Genomic DNA, 15493 nt, shown 5'->3' on the forward strand with positions numbered 1-15493 from the left:
CTTTGATAGGATTACTGGCCCAGTGGAAAAGGGGGAAGCAGTAGGAATGATATAACTGGACTATAGTAAGGCTTTTGACACAGTCCCACATGACAATCTCATAAGCAAACTAAGGAAATGTGGTCTAGATTAGATTACTATAAAGTGGATTCAAAACTGATTAAAAGACTGAACTCAAAGAGTAGTTAACAATGGTTTGCTGTCAAAGTGGGAGGACATATCAAGTGGAGTTACACCGTGGTCTTTCCTGGGTCCAGTACTATTAAATATTTTCATTCACAACTTGGATGATGGAGTGGAAAGTATGCTTATAAAGTTTACTTATTACACCAAGACAGGAAGTGTTGCAAGCACAGGATTAGAATTGAAAATGATCTTGATAAATTGGAAAATTGGTTTTAAATCAGTAAGATAAATTTCAATAAAGACAAGTGAAAAGTACTACACTTAAGGAAAAAATCAAATGCACAGATACAAAGTGGAGAATATCTGGTTAGGCAGCAATACCACAGAAAGGATCTGGGGGTTATGGTGGATCACAAATTGAATATGACCCAACAGTATGATGCTGTTACAAAAAAGGTAAATGTCATTCTGAGATGCATTAACAGGAGTGTTGTATATAAGACATGGGGTGGGGGATTAATTGTTCCACTCTAATCAGCACTGGTGAAGCCTCAGCTGAAGTACTGTGTCCAGTTTTGGACACCACAATCAAGAACAAATTGGAAAGAGTCCAGAAGAGAGCAACAATAATGATAAGAGGTTTAGAAAATGAGCCCTATAAGGAAAGGTTGAAGGAACTAGGCAAGTTTAGTCTAGAGAACAGAAGGCTTCTCTAGGCTAAAGAGAAGAGCAGGGACATGATAACAGTCTTCAAATATGTAAAAGGTTTCTATAAAGAGGATAATCACCTGTTCTACGGAAAAGAAGTAATAGGTTTAATTTGCTGCAAGAGAGATTTAGGTTGCATATTAGGAACATTTTTCTAACTTTAAGGGTAGTTAAAAACTAGAACAGGTTACCTAGGGATGCTATGGAATCCCTGTCATTACAAACCCACTTGCATCCGAAGAAGTGGGTATTCACCCACGAAAGCTCATGCTGCAAAACGTCTGTTAGTCTATAAGGTGCCACAGGATTCTTTGCTGCTTTTACAGAACCAGACTAACACGGCTACCCCTCTGATACTTGTCATTACAGGTTTTAAAGAACAGGTTAGATAAACACCTGTCAGGGACGATGTAGATATACTTTATCTTGCCTGAGTGCAGAGGGGTGGATTAGATGACCTCTTTAGGTCTCTTCCAGCCATATACTTCTATGATTCAATCCTTTGCACTGTACAGTACTAATTAGCTATCTGAAAGACAACTGTATGAAAGGGGATGGAGAATACTTTTCGACATATGAAATTTTCAATTTTGTGGAAATGACAGTGTTACAGTCAGGTAATGTAGGCATAAAATTTAGATTTGGTTAAATAAAAGGATTTTAGAACTTCTCATTCATAATTTTTTGCTTCCATGTAGAGTCAACAGTCTTCTATGACAAGTATCTCAAAATCTACCACATCAAGTTGACAAGATGAACACTAGACACCTTGCTAGTTCAGTCAAGAACCCAGGATGCTACTTTGACATTCAGTCTGCACTTGCAGACATTTTAATCCAAGCAAACTGCAGTTTATGAAGAAGAATATACATAGCCTAACTCTAAGGGTATGCCAAGTTTGGTAAATCGTCAAATGCAGAGTGCTCAACTACTATGGACAGTGAAGTGTTCAAATAATTAAAAATATTAAGTACTTGGCATGAAGAAAGTATATTTGGAAGGTGGATTGGCAGGTTAAATCTCTGCTCAATATATTAATAAGGTGTCTTGGGTTTTTTTTTTTTTTTTTTTTTGAGTTTATTCATTTTATTTCTCAAGGTTTATTTTTTAGTGATTTTTAAGTTTTACGTAGATGTTAAAAAATGTTTTTTGGGGGGGGTATCGCTTTGTACAACCTGTAATAAGTTATGTATATTTTGGCTTAGCTAAATTCAATATTTTTAATAATTTTGATAGATAATATCAATGTTTATTTTTAATCATTTTTCCATTTTGATCAATTAAAATCTTCATAGTTGTGGGAAATTGGTGGTGGGGAACAGACAATTATTTAATGACAGTCAATGTTAAGAGTTCAAAATGTTAAAGCTTTATAACCATTGAAACACACATTGTCAATATCATATATCAAAATATACAAAGGAAATAGCCTCAAATCAAACTCTAATAAGTTCTCAAGCAGCATTTTTCTTACTTTTGCCTATCTTTAAATTTTGATTATTAATGAAATATTTTTTCATCAGTTTCTGTGTATACGTTGAAACAGACATTTATCAACATTTACTGATAAAAATCTAATCCTTCCAAGCCAAAGCATGTTATATACATTACTCATTAAAGCAGTATACACTGTAATGAGTAATATCTTTGTAATGTTCCCTAGTGTGCTTCAACATAGTAATGTTTCAAACAGTGCTATAAGAACATAAGAACAGCAATACTGGGTCAGACCAAAGATCCATGTAGCCCAGTATCCTGTCTTCCGACAGTGGCCAATGCAAGATGCCCCAGAGGGAATGAACAGAACAGATAAGCATCAAGTGATCCATCCCCTGTCGCTCATTCCCAGCTTCTGGCAAACAGAGGCTAGGGACACCATCCCTGCCCATCCTGGCTAATAGCCATTGATGGACCTATCCTCCATGAACTTATCTGGTTCTTTTTTTAACCCTCTTATAGTCCTGGCCTTCACAACATCCTCCGGCAAGGAGTTCCACAGCTTGACTGTGCGTTGTGTAAAAAATACTTTCTTTTGTTTGTTTTAAACCTGCTGTCTATTAATTTCATTTGGTGACCCCTAGTTCTTGTGTTACGAGGAGTAAATAACACTTCCTTATTTACTTTCTCCACACCACTCATGATTTTATAGACTCTATCATATCCTCCATTAGTTGTCTCTTTTCCAAGCTGAAAAGTCCCAGTTTTATTAATCTCTCCCCATATGGCAGCTGTTCCATATCCCTAATCATTTTTGTTGCCCTTTTCTGAACCTTTTCCAATTCCAATATATCTTTTTTGAGATGCGGCGACCACATCTGCATGTAGTATTCAAGATGTGGGTGTACCATGTGTGACGCAGTAGGGAGCAGGGTGGATTAACCTGGGAATGTCGTTTAGTTTTACTGGGACTGTCTGCATGGGGGATGGGAGAGAGGGGATGACTTTAGGTGAGGGATGGTACCTGGGCCTGTAACCTGAGCCAGGAAGGGGGGTGGGGCGAGTCAACCCCCTTTGCCCAGGAAACTGGACAAAGGGAGAGGGGGAGAGAAGAAGGGGGAGAGAGCCTGCTGGAGGAGTTTTTTGGTTTCAGTTTTGGGCTGGCTGGGGAGAGGCAGGGAACCCCATGTCTGGGGTCTAAGATCCTTGCCCCCGAGAGGGACCTGGCTGAGGGGTCCTGTGGTTGTACCTACAAGCCCTGCTTGGGACCATGTTCCTGTCATCTAATAAACCTTCTGTTTTACTGACTGGCTGGGAATCGCAGGAAGTGGGGGGTGCAGGGCCCTGACTCCCCCACACTCCGTGACACCATGGATTTATATAGAGGCAATATGATATTTTCTGTCTTATTATCTATCCCTTTCTTAATGATTCCCAACATTCTGTTCGCTTTTTTGACTGCCATGGATGTTTTCAGAGAACTATCCACAATCACTCCAAGATCTCTTTCTTGAGTGGTAACAGCTAATTTAGGCCCCATCATTTTATATGTATAGTAGGGATTATGTTTTTCAATATGCTTTACTTTGCATTTATCAACATTGAATTTCATCTGCCATTTTGCTGCCTAGTCACCCAGTTTTGAGAGCTCCTCTTATAGTTCTTCGCAGTCTGCCTGGGACTTAACTATCTTGAGTTGTTTTGTATCATCTGCAAATTTCACCACCTCACTGTTTACCCCTTTTTCCAGATCATTTATGAATATGTTGAATAGGACTGGTCCCAGTACAGACCCCTGAGGGACACCACTATTTACCTCTCTCCATTCTGAAAACTGATGACTTATTCCTACCTTTTGCTTTCTATCTTTTAACCAGTTACCAATCCATGAGAGAACCTTCCCTCTTATCCCATGACTGCTTACTTTGCTTAAGAGCCTTTGGTGAGGGATCTTGTCAAAGGCTTTTTGAAAATCTAAATACACTATATCCATTGGATCCCCTTTGTCCACGTGCTTGTTGACCCCCTCAAAGAATTCTAGTGTTGACTATTCCCCAACAAATTATGTTCATCTACGTGTCTGACAATTTTGATCTTTACTATAGTTTCAACCAGTTTGCCCGGTACTGAAGTCAGACTTACTGGCCTGTAATTGCCGGGGTTACCTTTTTAAAACTTGGCGTCACATTAGCTATCCTCCAGTCGTTTGTTACAGAAGCTGATTTAAATGATAGGTTACAGACTAGTTAGTATTCCTGCAATTTCACATATGAATTCCTTCAGAACTCTTGGGTGAATACCATCTAGTCCTGACATGCATCCGACGAAGTGGGTATTCACCCACGAAAGCTCATGCTCCAAAACGTCTGTTAGTCTATAAGGTGCCACAAGACTCTGCTGCCTGTCTAGTCCTGGTGACTTATTACTGTTTAGTTTATCAATTTGTTTCAAAACCTCCTCTAATGACACCTCAATCTGGAACAGTTCCTCAGATTTGTCACCTAGAAAGAATGGCTCAGGTTTGGGAATCTCCCTCACATCCTCAACTGTGAAGACCGATGCAAAGAATTCATTTAGTTTCTCCGCAATGGCCTTATCATCCTTGAGTGCTCCTTTAGCATCTCGATTGTCCAGTGGCCCCACTGGTTGTTCAGCAAGCATCCTGCTTCTGATGTACTTAAAAAAAATTTTGCTATTACTTTTTGAGTCTTTGGCTACCTGTTCTTCAAATTCTTTTTTGGCCTTCCTAATTATATTTTTACACTTCATTTGCTAGAGTTTATGCTCCTTTCTGTTTTCCTCACTAGGATTTAACTTCCATTTTTAAAGGATGCCTTTTTGCCGCTCACTGATTCTTTTACTTTGTTGTTTAGCTATGGTGGCTCTTTTTTGGTCCTCTTACTATGTTAAGTTGAGCCTCTATTATGGTGTCTTTAAAAAGTTTCCATGCAGCTTTGCAGGGATTTTACTTTTGGTGATGTACCTTTTAATTTCTGTTTAACTAACTTCCTAATTTTTGTGTAGTTCCCCTTTCTGAAATTAAATGTTACAGCGTTGGGCTGCTGTAGTGTTTTCCCTACTACAGGGAGGTTAAATTTAATTATATTATGGTCACTATTACCAAGCGGTCCAACTATATACACCTCTTGGCCCTGATCTTGTGCTCCACTTAGGAGTAAATCAGGAATTTCCTCTCCTCTTGTGGGTTCCAGGACTATATGCTCCAAGCAGCAGTCATTTAAGGTGTCAAGCAACTTTATCTCTGCATCCTGTCCTGAGGTTCTATGTACCCAGTTAATATGGGGATAGTTGAAATCCCCCATTATTATTGAGTTTTTTATTTTAATAGTCTCTCTAATCTCCCTGACCATTTCACAGTCACTATCACCATCTCAATCAGGTGGTCGGTAATATATCCCTACAGCTATATTCTTATTATTCAAGCATGGAATTTCTTATCTATAGAGATTCTAGAGTACAGTTTGGTTCATTTAAGATTTTTTCTTCATTTGATTCTATGCTTTCTTTCACATATAGTGCCATTCTCCCACTCAGAACTATCTGTTCTGTCCTTTTGATATATTTTATATCCTAGTATTACTGTGCCCCATTGATTATCCTCATTCCACCAAGTTTCTGTGATGCCCATTATATCAATATCCTCATTTCATACAAGGCACTCTAGTACATCCATCTTATTATTTAGACTTCTAACATTGGTATATAAGCATTTTAAAAGCTTGTCACTTTTTAGCTGTCTCCCATTACATGATGTAACTGAATAAGACTTTTTTTCATTTGACTGTTTCTCATCAGATCCTAACTGTATTTCATCTTCCATACTCTCCTTCTTACTGGGACATAGAGCAGGGGTCGGCAACCTTTGGCACGCGGCCCATCATGGTAATCCACTGGGAGGCCACGAGATGTGTTTATGTTGACTGCCTGCCCGCAGTTCCCAGTGGCTGCTGTTTGCTGTTCCTGGACAATGGAAGCTGCGGGAAGCCCCATGCCACAGGGTTGTGCTGGCCACCGCACATTTCCCTCTGCTCCAGTTGGATGTTCTCCTTATCTGAGGCTTTCATCTTCCTCAACAGACCAGGGATGGGACCATTCTACTGTGTCCCAGAAAGTCTCATCTATCGGGGCGGCTCCAGGCACCAGCACGCCAAGTGTATGCCTGGGGCGGCAAGCCCCAGAGGGCGCTCTGCCAGTCGCCGCGAGGGCGGCAGGCAGGTTGCCTTCGGCGGCTTGCCTGCGGAGGGTCCGCTGGTCCCGCGGCTTCGGCGGACCTCCCGCAGGCGTGTTGCCGAATCTGTGGGACCGGGGACCTCCTGCAGGCAAGCCGCCGAAGGCAGCCTGCCTGCCGTGCTTGGGGCGGCAAAATACCTAGAGCCGCCCCTGCCTCTATGTACCTCTCTGTCTCCCTTAACTTCTTCAGCTCAGCCACCCAGGTCTCCAAAGTCCATACATGATTTCTGAAGGCCAGGAGCTCCTTGCACCGAATCCACACATACGACACCTTCCCATAGGGCAGGTAATCATGCATGCTGCATTGGGAGCAATAAACTATGATCAAGTGCACTAGGGAACCTTTAGTGCACACCAGCAAGGTCTACATGGACCAGTCAATGCAGTGATACTCGAACCTCAGTGGTTCAGGAGCCAAATTAACGATCAACATTACTCAAGAGCCCCAGTAGTGTGAGTTCATTGTTTCATTTACTATAGTGTTATATATTCATATTTAAATAGTATGACAAGGGAAAAAATATATATTTTCCACAGCAAAATGACTGAACAAGTATTATTATTTTATCAGCTGCAATTGGTTAATAACATGGTAAAAGCATCCTGATTGGTTAATAACTTAGATTGGTTAATAATTAAGTCTCACAGTATTTTAATAACATATGCTGCAAAGAACCACAGGAGACACATTAAAGAGCATCTTGCAGCTTAAGAGCCACGTTCTGAGTATCACTGAGTTAATGCATACACGTTACTGGAATTCAAAAATCACACCCCTGTAGTCTGCATTACTGCTCCACATAGTCAAGCCCTTAGATACAAGAAACTACCTCTGTTTTTCTCCCCCTCATCAGTGTTTACTGACTGGATAAACATTGATTTCATTTATTTTGTCTCTGAGTGTTTTATTGGTGATTATTGGTTAAAACTGAAATTTGGAAGCCCTATATACTAAATATAATAATACTGCTGTGTATTTATTTGGCACTTGACATTTGATGATTTAAAAATAATTGCAGGAAAGAAGGATGGTTTTGTGGTTAATGCACTTCACTGGGACACAGAAGAGCTGGCTTCAATTCTCAGCTTTTCCAGACTTTCTGCATGACATTGGGCAAGTCACATCATCTGTGTGTCTCAGCTCCATATTTAAAATGTACATAATACTATTTCCTTTCTTCCACCCTTTCTAAGCCTTGCTTATTTAGACTATAAATTCTTTAGAACAGGGATAATGTCTTACTGTGTGTATGCACAGTGCCCAGGCACACTGAAGACCTAATCTCAGTTGTACCTTTGAGGGTTAAGTAACAGATGATAAACCTTACAAACATCCATTAATTTAGCCTTACTACATTTCTGTGATGCAGATAGTCACCCTCTGTGAAGCACAAGGAGATTAAGATGACTTGTACAAGTCACACAGAAAATTGATGGAAAAGCCAGGAATAGTACTAGGTCTCTGGACTCCAAGTCCTGTGCCTTAAACACAATACTATTTTTCTGCTCTCCAGAGGCAACACGTTGAAGCTGATGTTTTGTTAACCTTAATGTAGTCACATTGGCCAAAATGCAGATGCATAAAGTTTGGCCCCTAAATCCATATTTCAGCCTCTTAAAAAGTGGCTTGATTTTTTGAGGGGCTAAGTACCCATAATTAAGTCAACAAGAGCTGCATGTACTTACAAAAATAAATAGATTTAGGTGCCGGGCCTTCAACATCTATTTTAAAATTCTGGCCAATTTCGCTAAATTAACATTCCTGTGGGAACCTTACTTTTTTGTTCAAGCTATATCAATCTTGAGAGAAGGTGGCTGAGGTGACTGGGGGCTAAACTTAGCCAAACTCCATCATTATCATACCCTGATTTACAGCCCTACCCTCAACTGATAGGACCACAGTCCTCTCCCCGATTTCCCAATTTTATTAAATCTCTTATATCATTGCTGTTTTGTACCTTAAGATACTTTACAAGATCAGTTCCTAAGGCCTGGGCTCCAGACTCCGTTTTCTGACAGTATTCAAAAAAATTGTGTAAGTGCTGGTCCTACCAAAAACAAGAGAACCAAAGTTAATCAGCAATAACAGAAGTTTACTTCCATAATCAAAAGAGGAACAAAGTAATATATACATATTATGTGTACATATTATATATATATATATATAAATTAGTTTCCAGTTAGCACTTCCAAGTGCCAATATAAAATAGGTGCATAACAGACAAAAACTTCAACCACATTAAATGGATCCATTACGGAACAATCATTGCACAAAATGGCATGTATATTTCCTTAAAAATAATTGACAGGGTGAAAAAAAATACTACAATTGCCCTGATTAACAGTAATAAGCATGTACTGTCTAAGTCCTGTATTTGATTCTACCAGTACAGAACCCAAAATACTAATCCAAAATACAGTAATCTACAGATACAAGTATATGTGAAGACAGCCACATCCAGCAGGGCAAAAGTAACTACAGTTTTTGTTTTGTTTTTAAATTTTAAGTAAATGTTTTTAGTATTTGTCAAAGATGTCAAGTGAGTAGCTGAGATTAAAATCATATTTATCTTCAGATGAATACAGTAAAGCTATTGTCCATGCAGCTTTCTCACACTGTCATGCTTTTATATCTCAAGATGACCTGAAAGAACCACTTTTAGCTGTCAGATGGGAGAATACTCTTCATGACCATTCAGTCCTTTAGCTCTCTACTTACACTGCCAACAAGCATGTCAGTTAACACTGTGATAGTTTTAATGTGAATAACTGGAATTGGATTGAGACTGGCACTTTTCACTTTAGTTAAAAAAGGGACTGGACTCAAATGTGAACAGATGACTTAGACAAAAGGCTTTGTATTCTGGATAATCATTTTAAAATCCACTGCAGCATACAGTACGTTTTATATATTAACTATGGGGAAGATTTTCAGACGCACAAAATGGGAGTTGGAAGCCTTTTGTGTGTTTTTTTTGTATCCTTTATATATTGTATTCATGCTACAAAGACACATTAATCATAAAATATTTGTTTTGGTTTTAAACTTACCTGTGTGTAGACAGTAGAAACTAGATGTGTAGAAATTTTTAACAATGGTTTGCCTCCATCTACCCATTTAATTTCAGGACCAGAATGCTGTTTGCACACAAAGAGGAAAAATAATATATTATGTCAGCATACCAACCCAAAACAGGACAGTGATTTGCATACCATATATACAGACATTTCAGACTATCCTATAAACTGTAAACTTGTACATATCAAGTAAAATTGTGCAATGAATAATTGGATGGCAATGCCACTAAAAATCATTATGAAGTATGTATGTAGTTACTCAATTAGAAATGGTTCTTTTTAAAGACCAACTGTCCCATAGTATTGGCATCACATGAAAAACCTGCAGATGGATGAACTTTATGGGTTATATAGGCTAATTAACTCAGTGGACTTTTCATGTAAGATATGGGTTTTCTGACTCTCCTTTAAGTGTATGGGGAAACCTCCCAGACTACAAGAAATCCTCATTTGATTGGCTGTTCTTGAGAAGGACAGTCAATTAGAGCTGCTGCTTGCACGAAGATAAACTGGTATCTTAGAATGTGTAGCAGTCAGTGTTCCCTTTCCCTCTCATTTGGGAATGTCAGAACAGTACTCAGCTGAAGTGAGAACCTGTTGGGGAGCTGTTGTTTCCTGTTTGCCCTGCGCATAGGTGCTAGAACTAGGCATGCTAGGAGTGCTGCCACACCCCCTGGCTTGAAGTGGTTTCCATCATATAGAGGGTTTAGTCTGGTTCAGTGGCTCTCAGCACCCCCACTATACAAACTGTTCTAGCATCCCTGATCCTGCATCTAAACATTCTAGTCCTCCGGATGCTAAGACCTGGGAGGAGAGGGTGAAGAGCTAAGTGCTTCCCAAAAATTAAGGGGAGGGTGGGATAGACATGGCTGGATTATGAAAAGCAAGGAGATGGGGAGGAAGTTGGAGAGTGAAAAGGTGGTGGTGGGGAGGACTGGACACAGAAGGGGGAGAAACAATTCTCCCAATTAATTCCCTCTTCTCAGCAGAGTTCCACCACCACCCCCCCTTGCCTCATTCCTCCTTCAATGAATTCCCCTTTTACTTTCTGCATCTCTTCCCCTGACCCTTCTGCACTGGCATCTTTTAATGATTTTATGTAAAGTTATAATCTACAGATTTTGCTTTGACAGTGCTGGCAGGTAAGAACATAAGAACATAAGAACATAAGAATGGCCGTACCGGGTCAGACCAAAGGTCCATCTAGCCCAGTATCTGTCTACCGACAGTGGCCAATGCCAGGTGCCCCTGAGGGAGTGAACCTAACAGGCAATGATCAAATGATCTCTCTCCTGCCATCCATCTCCATCCTCTGACGAACAGAGGCTAGGGACACCATTCTTACCCATCCTGGCTAATAGCCATTTATGGACTTAGCCACCATGAATTTATCCAGTCCCCTTTTAAACATTGTTATAGTCCTAGCCTTCACAACCTCCTCAGGTAAGGAGTTCCACAAGTTGACTTGAAGAAGAACTTCCTTTTATTTGTTTTAAACCTGCTGCCTATTAATTTCATTTGGTGACCCCTAGTTCTTGTATTATGTGAATAAGTAAATAACTTTTCCTTATCCACTTTCTCAACATCACTCATGATTTTATATACCTCTATCATGTCCCCCCTTAGTCTTCTCTTTTCCAAACTGAAGAGTCCTAGCCTCTTTAATCTTTCCTCATATGGGACCTTCTCTAAACCCCTAATCATTTTAGTTGCTCTTTCTGAACCTTTTCTAGTGCTAGAATATCTTTTTGAGGTGAGGAGACCACATCTGTACACAGTATTCGAGATGTGGGCGTACCATGGATTTATATAAGGGCAATAATATATTCTCAGTCTTATTCTCTATCCCTTTTAATGATTCCTAACATCCTGTTTGCTTTTTGACCGCCTCTGCACACTGCGTGGACATCTTCAGAGAACTATCCACGATAACTCCAAGATCTTTTCCTGACTCGTAGTTAAATTAGCCCCCATCATGTTGTATGTATAGTTGGGGTTATTTTTTCCAATGTGCATTACTTTACATTTATCCACATTAAATTTCATTTGCCATTTTGTTGCCCAATCACTTAGTTTTGTGAGATCTTTTGAAGTTCTTCACAATCTGCTTTGGTCTTAACTATCTTGAGTAGTTTAGTATCATCTGCAAACTTTGCCACCTCACTGTTTACCCTTTCTCCAGATCATTTATGAATAAATTGAATAGGATTGGTCCTAGGACTGACCCTTGGGGAACACCACTAGTTACCCTCTCCATTCTGAGAATTTACCATTAATTCCTACCCTTTGTTCCCTGTCCTTTAACCAGTTCTCAATCCATGAAAGGACCTTTCCTTTTATCCCATGACAGCTTAATTTACGTAAGAGCCTTTGGTGAGGGACCTTGTCAAAGGCTTTCTGGAAATCTAAGTACACTATGTCCACCGGATCCCCCTTGTCCACATGTTTGTTGACCCCTTCAAAGAACTCTAATAGATTAGTAAGACACGATTTCCCTTTACAGAAACCATGTTGACTATTGCTCAAGAGTTTATGTTTTTCTATGTGTCTGACAATTTTATTCTTTACTATTGTTTCAACTAATTTGCTTAGACTTACCGGTCTGTAATTGCCGGGATCACCCCTAGAGCCCTTTTTAAATATTGGCGTTACATTAGCTAACTTCCAGTCATTGGGTACCGAAGCCGATTTAAAGGACAGGTAGGATTTTAACAGCTCCAAGATTCAGTTTGTGGAACAAGGGCTATTCTTGGGTGAGAGGTTTATTGAAAGAGAAGTGCATGGATAAGGTGACATTCTAATAAAAGTTAAGAAAAGAACTTCAGATGAATTTGCACAGCTTTTTTCTTATTTAAATTTAATTTAAAGTATGTCACAATCTAATTGGGAAGTTTTTCATTGGATGAGATGAAGTGGACAGACCTTGGAATTAGTATGGATGGACCATCAGTTAGGCACAAAATCTTGGCCAACGAATCATAAACGTAATGACGCACGTATATTCCCAGTTCATGTGTGTGTGGAGCAACCACAGCTGAACATTTGCATCACTTGTTGAACACACACCAATATTAAAGAGTGTCTTAGTCTATCTATTCTAGATTATAAAACTCCAAGGGAATATTTAGGGTGAACATGGAATACTCTTGAAATGCTTATTACCTTCCCTAATATTATTCTGCTACACAAATGCATATTCCCAGCACACACACAGCCACTAAAGAAGCTCTAATAAAAAGCCCAAAACTATGGTCATAAAAAAATTATGATAGTTCATTTTTAAGTTACATATACTAAAGGTAACTAAACAAATGGCAACAATTTTACCACTGGATTTTGAAACAAATGGAGGACCTTTCAGTGTATCAAGAGAGAAAGAACAGATTTGGTAGATAGGGAATACTCCTTATACCAGGAGCAGGAATCAATACAGAATAACTGCTTGCACAAATGTTTTTTAAATTCTTTATGTTATTAGTCTATTTTTCTCTGCACACAGACAACATCCAATTTGTCACTATTAAAAAAAACCCTATCAGAATATTTAAAAGCTCCTCAGACACCACACATGAGGGATAACAGAAAAAAAACCACTGATTACATAAAAATCTATATGGGAGCAGGTTGATTCAAATCCATGTGAAGCAAAATGACAGGATTTGCTCATATGATTTCTCTAATTTATTTATTTTAGGACTCCACATCAGTTGCATCTCTTCTGCAATACATTCTATGTCACACAATCTGTATCTTGGAACAGTCATAAAATAAATGTTTTGACTGGAAAATGGCTACTTAAAATTCTTACAAAGCTTAGAACTGAACATTAGCCCATTTTATTTCTTGTATTCTCTTTTCTGAAACACAGAGAAAAAAAAATATACTTCTATACCTATCCAGGTACTATACCTTGCCAATCCCAGGTTCCTGATAGCTAAGATAGCCTGATGGAAGATTAGCTGACACAGGAATGTGCTGCTCATTTGTCACTACTCTCCCATCTTTTAATAGTGGAAGCCAAGAATAGCCAACTACAAGAAACAAAAGGGAATTAATATTTTACATATATTATGTATTTTTTAATTAAAGGCCTATATGAGGGCTTCAGTGGCCTCCTCTCTATTTAGAACATATACACAGTTACATGATTTCTGGTTTACAAAGACCCAACTTGGACAAGGAATATAAACATAGCTAAAAGTGTTAAAAAAAGAAACAATACATTGTCATCTTCAAGTAAGAAAATGTAAAATATTTTAATTTGCTTGACACTCAAAAGAATTCATAATTCTTTAAAAAATTGAAATTAAGGATAAATATTTCACATGGCAAATCTATTTGTTCACTATGATTAATATTACAGAATTAACTGCATCAATGCAACAGGTATCCAGTATACCAGCTAAATGCACTTTTTGAGATCTGCTAAACCATTATTAAAAGTAAAAAGGGTCAACAAGCCAAACCTTGTGTTTCAATGACATCTTTCTTCTTGGTACTGCCTTTGCTTGAATTATCACAGCTGACATGGTAGAACGTGAAAAACAAATGATGTTTTCCATGTAGCTGTGTGGGCAATTCTATTTTAATCTGAAAGGCAGATAAACATCAGCTTCAGTGATTTTTTTGAAGAAAAAGTCTTCAATCATGCAGAGGCACATCATACCAGTTAATGTACAACAAGCATGCAGTTGTCCACTCTGACCTGAGAACAACACTTGGTTTCAATGAGATTTGAAGAAAGATTTAAGAATGCAGTCATACAATGTGTAAAGTTTACATTAATTATGTAGAAGTAATAGTTTGAAAGATAATAACAGGGTCTGATTTTAAGGTTTTTGCAAAGCCAGCATAAAATAAATAAATAAATAAATCAAGGACCAAAAAAGTTTAATTTAATTTTCATAATGTAAAAGTGAATGAAGCAATAAGCATAATTAATAATACTACAGACAACACTGTATTTTCAATTACAATTAGAGCTTGAGTTCAATTTAAATTAAATAAAAAGTTATGAAGCAACTTCTAAAGTTAAGAAATTAAATACATGATACACTTTACCTCTCTCCCCAAATGGGCACACTATCTCCACATTAGTCTGTTTTGCTATCTGTGAAACTTGTAAAAATACATACTGAAAGCCAGTAAAAGTGAAGTTGCAATTAGAATTGCTTACCTCATCATAAAACTCTGGATTTTGGTGGTGATGTAAAACATTGGCAAATGCATTTCTTGTAAACACTGGTCCACCTGGTCTACCATAGATACACTAAGAATCAGGAGAGGGGAAAAAATGGTCCTTTATCAGTCTTAACTTATATTCCTCCTTGTTGTCAAAAGTATTTTATTTTTTCTTACATTATCTCCTTTAAAAATAAAGTTTTGCAATGCAATTTTTTATAGCTCATGGCACATATTAATGACGTTTTAGACTCTTTTTACTATTGGGAAATATGATGGATACTGAGCTAAAACTCAAAGTGTTAAAAAATTAATCTTGCATTAATATCCTTTGGACTGTGGGATGTGGACAAGAGCACTGTATTAAAATAAGCTTGAACAATTATATTAAAATTGAATATTTTAAAAACAAATTGGAGAAATTTAAAACAAAGAATGGAAAGTGAAGAAATGTTCATTTGCTCAAAGATTAGGCTCAGTTAAAAAGAGGCCACTTTACCAGTAACTGCTGTTCTTCAAGAGTACCTCTGTGCATTCACACTTATGGGATTTGGTGTCCCTTGTTGATGGGCAGATGGAAGACCAGAGCACTAAATTTAAATCCCAATAATGAGGTGGTTCTCTCACTGGGGTAAAAACTTTAGTGAGTCCTTTTAGGAATCTGGCTATTGTAGGAGGAGAAAGTATTGTTTCTCCCTGTTCTGACTGGTAA

At 38.3% G+C, this 15493-nt stretch overlaps 1 protein-coding gene across 14 annotated transcripts in view; it reads right to left on the reverse strand.

The window, feature by feature from the left end:
* The window catches only part of DOCK9 (dedicator of cytokinesis 9), a 312141-nt gene that overhangs the window by 120875 nt on the left and 175773 nt on the right, over positions 1-15493 (reverse strand). For all 14 annotated transcript variants that reach the window (XM_039482322.1, XM_039482303.1, XM_039482396.1 and 11 more), the window contains exons 19-23: positions 14777-14869; positions 14067-14190; positions 13510-13631; positions 9574-9660; positions 8481-8570 (exon numbers count right to left, since the gene is read on the reverse strand). In XM_039482322.1, the coding sequence (XP_039338256.1) occupies positions 8481-8570; positions 9574-9660; positions 13510-13631; positions 14067-14190; positions 14777-14869 (516 nt within the window). The remainder of the gene's footprint in view (positions 1-8480; positions 8571-9573; positions 9661-13509; positions 13632-14066; positions 14191-14776; positions 14870-15493) is intronic.

Source organism: Mauremys reevesii, linkage group 1 (assembly GCF_016161935.1).
Source record: "Mauremys reevesii isolate NIE-2019 linkage group 1, ASM1616193v1, whole genome shotgun sequence".
NCBI classification, from domain to species: Eukaryota; Metazoa; Chordata; order Testudines; family Geoemydidae; genus Mauremys; species Mauremys reevesii.